General features: G+C 34.9%; 1 protein-coding gene across 5 annotated transcripts in view; it reads left to right on the top strand.

Annotated features, from left to right (window-relative positions):
- The window catches only part of LOC113078225 (glutamate receptor-interacting protein 1-like), a 135672-nt gene that overhangs the window by 91012 nt on the left and 36740 nt on the right, over positions 1 to 7920 (top strand). For all 5 annotated transcript variants that reach the window (XM_026250538.1, XM_026250540.1, XM_026250537.1 and 2 more), the window contains exon 11: positions 43 to 192. In XM_026250538.1, the coding sequence (XP_026106323.1) occupies positions 43 to 192 (150 nt within the window). The remainder of the gene's footprint in view (positions 1 to 42; positions 193 to 7920) is intronic.

Here is a 7920-nt window from a genome sequence, read left to right as displayed (position 1 = left end):
AGTTGATAATTTTGCTAAAACATCTCTCTTTTTCCCACACAGCTCTGGGTTCATCCTTCTCTCCCACCTCCATGAGTGCCTACAGTCTGAGCTCACTCAACATGAACACGATACCACGCACCATGTATCCCACAAGTCCCCGCGGCACCATGATGAGACGCAAACTGAAGAAGAAAGACTACAAGAGCTCAAGTACGTTTGATGCAGTCATGTTGAATATTACGATATCTAATAAGTATCAATCATCTTTTTTAAGAATAAAAAATTCGGCAGAATTCAAAAAGAGGCCTCATTCTTAAAGGGACAGTTCACCCAAAAATGTAAATTAATTTACCCACCCCCGTATCATTCCAAATATTTCTGACTTACTTTCTTCTGTGGCTTCTGATGCAAAACCACCATAAATGTGGTCCATGCGACTCATACGCTGCATATGACAGCTTTGTGAGGAAGAGATGGACTTGATTTATCTCATTATTCACTGATCTTTACCTCCAGAGAGAAGTTCATTTCTGCAACTGGATCACTGAGTCATCTCGATGAATGAATCAATTTGAGAGTGAATCATTCAGTTTTGTAAACTGGATCAACAGTTCATTTAAATCTGACTCAAAACAACTTTTCTTTCAAATGAATAGCTATTAAATTAAATTTGTTCCTCACCCAGATCATTGTATGGAGCACTTCTGTGATGCTTTTATGGTGCTTCCTCATCCTTTTTGAAGCTTGAAAGCTTTCACATGCAGATGCATTCTTTTCAAATAGCTTTATAGAATGCAACTGAATGAAACAGGGTCTTGAAACGCATTTAAAAGTACTATTTTTACCTTGACGTGCTACAGTGTCTTACAAATGCCACAAAGCCAGTCAAAGGCCGCTCTGTATAATACATTGAATAATTAGATGAAGGTTTTATCCTCTCTTCAACAGATTTACTGTCAGTCTTTGCCTGGTTCCACTTTGATTCATTCTATAAAACCTTTCGTTTTTTTTATCAGAATGGCTGAAGTAAACAGAAAAAGGCTCGGTTATTGATTTCCTGTTGTATGTATCAGCATCTCCACGCAGGCTCTGGCCAGGGACTCGTCTTGACTTTAATATTAGCTTTCGAATTTTTATAGTTGCCTTTGCCATAAGTCAAGAGGTTGAAAGAACCGCCCGCAGTAATTCAGAAACAAACCTTTATAAATGCCACATTTTGCTAAGTGCATGCAATTGTGCGAAGTGAAGCTTGGTCAAGCCGCTGAAAGCGATGAAAGCAATAAAACTCCAACATAAATGCGACGTGGTAGCTTGGTATTAAAGAAAGGCCATACATCTGTTATTCCTCCTGTCTTCGCTATGATAGTCTGTCTTTATCTGTATATTCCTTCCTCTTCCATATGGTTCATATCCTTCCTGCCCTTCCTCTTCACGGCTGGGCTTTGAATCTGAATAAGATCAGAGAGTGTGATAGCACTTACCTGAAGTGAACGCATTCTCTTCCAATATCTGAAGCCGCCAAGCGAAAGAGGGAAATTACACCTCTGGCTACCCAATAATTAGATCCTGAAAGATATTTCATATCCTTCAACCAAGCAGCATCGTCATCGCCGCCTCTGCCGTGGATAATTACCCGACCAAGCTTTCATATCGCGTGGAGCTATTATCTGAGGGCTTCGTCAGCAGGACCAATAAACAAACGCTGGCACTGGGAAAATGGTTAATCAGCTGCTCACATTGCTGACCGCGTTCATGCTATCATTCAGTAGCCAGCTTGTTTTCGAGTTTGTTTTTCGTTGCATTTTGTAGCTGCTTGGTTATTTACTGTTGATGTTAGAGGAAGTGGAGTTTGGACAATTGCTGTAGAGAACCTGGCTGTGAAAGTGATGATTGGCTTGCAGGATGAGGCCATGCTGCCAACAACATCAGATTCAAATTCAGACTTTCAAATTCACATTTTTTTCTCTATCGGTTTTCTAGTGATGTGTGTCATTTTAGTTCCTTTTGTGCAGGGGGGGGGGCAAACTACGGCCTGCCGGGTACTTTCTTCTGGCCCATGAGGCAGCTGGTCCAAAATGACAAATTTGATGCAATATCAACAAAATCCAAAAGATGCCGTGGTAGCCTGCTGTGCTTTAACGGTTACGTATAATGGTATATTCAGTCAGAATTAGAATGTGCTCAGTAATATGATCAGGGTTGGATTTACCTCCTTATATAAGTAAATATTTTGGACCCTTACATATATAATATTATCACTCCAAAACGGCGAACAAAAATGAATCCTTGGAACTTGTTGCAGTGCTCTTTATCACAGAATCCCATTGCTGATTACAAACATTTGATTTTAATGCAAGAAACTGAGGCTTCGGTGTTTAATATGCAGAAAATGCCGTTATTGAGAGGGAAAGAGAGATGGATTAAATGTTTGTGAATTACAAGAGTACTGCATGTTTGTCTCTCAACATTATTCGGCAGCAGCATCTACAGTTTAACTTCTTGAAAAGCTACGGCATTTCTCAATAATGCTGCTGTTTTTGATTTGCCATACTATTTTACTGATAATGTCGCAGGTCAGCGCTGACAAGTTTCTGTGCGTGTGTTTGTTGCACGTGTGCTCGCGACCATGTATCTGTACTGGATGTGTGTGTATTTGAAGGAGAGAGTGGGAAAAAGAAAGAGAGATTTGAGAGAAAGAGAGTGGGAGGAAAAAAGTTAGCTTTTCATAAGTAACAAGTATATTTCCATATACTGTACAAGTACACAAAGTACAGTACAGTAAGTGTAAATTTAGAATAAAAAAAATCAAAGTTTCACCTGTCATACATATACTATAATGTGCCCCTTCACTTATATTCAAAAACTTGATGTGGCCTTTCAGTCAAAAATTAAAAACTTGAAACAAAAATAAAAAATTGCCTTGACAACTTACTGAAATATGTAAGTTGGAGTACTAAAATTTCCAAAACTAAAACACACACCAAATAAATAAACACAAAAATAAAAATATATTAAAGGTGTATAGATATATAAGAAACTAATAAATACAATTACTAAAACTAAACATAAAATGAAATTGAAAATCTAAAAATAAAAACTAATTTAAAATATTAATAAATACTATTGTATATAAATAATACTAAAATAACATTGGTGGCACCATTAGAAATATAATAATTGTTTCCAAACAGGTTTCCAAAGCACTTAATGCCTCATCTCTCTCGTCCTGAAATTATTTCAGCAAGGTTTTAATTGTAACACAAATGAGAAATCCCTTAACAAATGGCTTGCTTAGCTATCTCATTAAACTGGGATTTGAGACGGTATTTTTAAAACGTTAAAACACTTAACTAACTTAACACTTAACACTTAGCTAATTTAACTGTGCATTTTTATCTGACTTTGAAGTGTTTAATTTACTATGACTTGGATGCACTTGTTATGAACATTACAGTTAATAGCTTCTCCTACCGCGTTGCTCACCGCTTGTGCTTGGCTAATACACCTGCCGCACAGAAACAGAGCATCTGATCTATTACACAAATTTATTTCCAGTTTTACTACCACGAGCATGTGCACAGACCCTCATAGATGCCATTTGTTTAGAAAAAATATTTCATAATGGGTCTGTAATAGCTGTATTGAGTCTTTTCACAACTATGATTTTACTTTAACTCATGAAACACAACTATCCAAAGCAGCACACCATATAATAGAACATACAATATTAACTGTTAAAAAGCAAATGCAGCAGACATACTGTTTTGTAGTTTGTATCATTCAAAAAAAAAATGTAATTAGATTTTACACAGTAAAACTTAGCACCAATAAAAATTTACTTTAATTAAAAAAAACAATTATTTGGACACGATTGACTTTTTTTTCATGACTTTCGGCTAAAATGCATGAAATCGTATCAAATTTAAATGGATAATTGCTGAAAAAACTGCTAATGAATATTAGCACCTTATCAGCAATCACCTTGTCTCTACCCACTGCTGTGAAGCTCAGATGGCAGCAAATTGTTCACTGGCTCACTGGCCCAAATTGAAAGCTTAATTAAAGCTTGATTAACTTCACTGATGCTCCAAATGAGCTCTATTTGCATAGCACCTTGATTTCACTGTCCATAGAGCTCTGCACAAAGGTCGTGGCAGTCGAATCAAGGAGTCTATTGCCCAGGATATGTTCTGACAGCCTAAAGTGAGAAGGCAAATGAGTGAGGACGGGTTCACTGCATGATGTGCTGCTGATTCAGCATTCCCAGCCCTTGCATGAGTGACGTCTTCTAGCATACAAACTGGCATTGGTTTGTTAAAAGTCCCTCCTGAGGCCTTTGCTGTCGCTGGCTAACAGGGACAGGATGAACCTCACACACACTGTTCAACACATCAAAAAGAGAGAGAGAAAGAGATGGAGGGAGGGAGATATTTGCTGCAAAGTCACCCATCAGACAGCAATGACACGTCTGGATGAAGGACAAATCTCTTGTATTTTGTTGTGAAATCGATTAGATAAGTTAAACTGTTATCTGAAATAAAATTAGCCTAGCATGAAAAGCATTTTGTTCATTTAGTAATGATATTTTCTAATGTATAATACTTTATTTAAATATAATAATTAATATTTTATATACATTTAATATGAATGACTATATATTATACATAATTACTATATATTATACAAATGCTATATTTATTTACTAATAATTGTCTTTTTTTTCTTGTCAAGTTTAATTTTGTTTATTCATTTTGTCAATTTAGCTTCACCCTCATTTTATTACTAGAAAATTTCCAAATCAGGGTTTAGAACTATTTTGACTTGTTAATGTAAAATTAAACGATCTTATAATATTAAATAATTATAAATTTTTAATAGTATTCATTTTGATTGTTCATTTTTTCCATTTAGTTCCATCCTGATTCATTTTTATTGGTTTATAAAAGTCAGGGTTTAAAACTATTTTCGCAATTTAAAATGTAAGTAAATCTAATATTTAATAATTAATCATTTTAATAATATTATGTCCATTTTGCCCACTTGGATATATCAAATATTATGTTCTGTCCTGATTCTTTTTTTAATTGCAAGAAATGTACAAAAATGGCATAAACCTGAAAATGTAATAATTCGTTTAACCTCCTGAGGTTCACAGTCAATATTTTTGAAGGTTAAGCACCTCCTTTCACTGGCTGTTTGTTGAAAAGGTTTTGTTTTTTTGTTTTTTGTTTTTGAAGAATTTTGTTCCCCAATTGTTGAAAATGTCTACTGCAAGATCAAACAGTCAATGAAGCGCTGAGGAGAAACCATCTTTTCCACACACACACACACACACACACCCCATAAACAGACACATTCAGTCTGTAGTCTCCTCTTCTCCTGCTGGGGATACTCTAAAAGGCTTTCACTGATGTCTTTTGTAAATCTTGTTTTACCACTGTTGGAGGTGGTGTCATGCTAATTTTTGTTCCCCTCTGCGTTTTTGTAGTCCGGAACAAACCATTCTGCATTTAATGTACTGTGACCGAACTAGCACCATGCCTTCTCACCAGGAGAATATTAGCATAATTTAATTGTTGACTAATGCCCACTGTCCTCGTTTATGATTTCCATGCGGTTGTCAGTAGAGGTATTTTTCTCTAGCGTTCTGCCAGAGAAAACTATGATTATATTAAAGGACAGTGTTGACGACCCTTAAGGTTCCTGATATCTTCAACAAGACAGATCAGTTTACAGCATAAACAGTTTTAAGAAACTTTTCTTCCCAAGCTCCTTTTATGTGACTCAAGGATTCAACACACATGCACACACATACACACACACACACACACACACACACACACACAAGCATCAATGCTCTTGCCTCTGCATGAAAACTGTTAATGCAAAAGGTGTCATATAAATATTTTTACCCTACAATGCACAACTGTGTTTTTTGATTTTACTTATATTTTGTGTATTAGCCTCAGACATGTATATATTTATTTTGTCATTGGTTTGATAGCCTTGTTACTCCAAAGATTACTTAACATTTTGTTTTTTTAATCAGTTTCATATATTATGTTGATTATATATTTTAATTAAGGTCAGTATATTTTAGGATTCTACACTCAGTGCATGTAGGATGTACATACATAAACTACAATGCAAACATACAATAATAATAAACTGTCAATAAGAATTTTAATGCTCACCAAGGCTGCATTTATTTGAAATAGAAATACAGTAAAATGAAAACATTACAATTTATAACACTTGAATATGTACATTTGAAAATATTTGAAAATATGTTAAAGCAGCTTTGTCAGCAACATTACTCCAGACTTTGGTGTCACATGATCTTTCAGAAATCAGTCTAATTTGCTGATTTGATGCTCATGAAATATTAATTATGATGATAAATTTTGAAAACAGTTGAGGAACTGTGATTCAAAATACATTTACATTGATCAATTTATTACATCCTTGCTGAATAAACTTAATTAGAAAGATAAAAAAAGAAATCTTAGTGACCCACACTTTTGAACAGCAGTGTCTCTCTCTCTCTCTCTCTCTCTATATACATATTATATTTATATATATATATATATATATATATATATATATATATATATATATATATATATATATATATATATATATATATATATATATATAAGGGGTGTAACGGTACGTGTATTCGTACCGGACCGTTTTGGTACGGTGCACGTGTGTACCGAATGACCGAATGTAATATTTTGGTTCATTTTCGTGTTTCCAAATGAACATATTAAGTGGCGGAAGTCTCAGCGTTCAGCGCAAATCCCGCCCTGCAGCGAGGCCGGCGACACTCTGGATGTGTGGCGCAAGCGTCTCAGCTGCGTGGTGTGTCCGTTTTTAATTCGGCTCCCATGTTAGAACTTGCAGACTGCCCGCATGAGACGCGCGGAACACGCGCGCGTGTTGGAAGCGTTTCCAGGCAAAATAGAATAGGAAAATATGTTTATATGTCATTTTGTACACAAATACATATTAATTCATGACACTTTGATGTTTGAAAGTCTACAGGTATATTCAGATATAAATGTAATTTAAAAAATAAATTAATAATTATCGATTTTCAAATATTGCACCTGTCAAACATAGTCTATTTTGTCGTCAATACTTTTGACAGGTGCAATATGCCAGTGTGTCACCGGCCTAACTACAAGTTACAACTAGGAAAAAAACGATTGTAATTCAAACGCAGCTCCCGTCGGCATTTAAACAGAACTTTGCTCTTAATTCTGATCGGTCCAACACTATAACGAAATCTGAGCAGGTCTAAAAACTGAAACTGTTGACGCTGCACTTTACACTATGGAAAAGTTATATATATATATATTAAATATAAGCAGACCTATAAGCTGGGATTGGTAATGCTGCACTGTAATCATAGTTATTTATTTATATTTTTCATTATATTCTGTAATATGATATTGGTTTGAGACTGAGAGTATTTAGTGGAGAACTTTGCAGCAGTATTTTATTTCTTATTCTTTTTTTATTTTTTATATATATATATTATTAAAAAGTATTTTAAAAAAAAAGTGTAAACAAATTGTTGAAAAAAAGTTTATAGTAATAAACAACCTGAAGTTTAATGTTTGCATTTCTTTCCCTTACTGTACCGAAAATGAACTGAACTGTGACTTTAAAACAGAGGTATGTACCGAACCGTGATTTTTGCGTACTGTTACACCCCTAATATATATATATGCAGTACAGACCAAAAGTTTAGACACACCTTCTCATTCAAAGAGTTTTCTTTATTTTCATGTGTCCAAACTTTTGGTCTGTACTGTATATATTTATAGAGAGAGAGAGCTTAGAATAGATAGTCCTGCTGATCGAAACAATGACGTAACTCAAGGGCTTTAAGATCAAAGGTGCATTCTTTCCAAATTTACTAGAGCTGCC

Source organism: Carassius auratus, unplaced genomic scaffold (genome assembly GCF_003368295.1).
Source record: "Carassius auratus strain Wakin unplaced genomic scaffold, ASM336829v1 scaf_tig00024766, whole genome shotgun sequence".
Classification (NCBI taxonomy): domain Eukaryota; kingdom Metazoa; phylum Chordata; class Actinopteri; order Cypriniformes; family Cyprinidae; genus Carassius; species Carassius auratus.
This window is presented reverse-complemented; position numbering and strand designations above follow the sequence as displayed.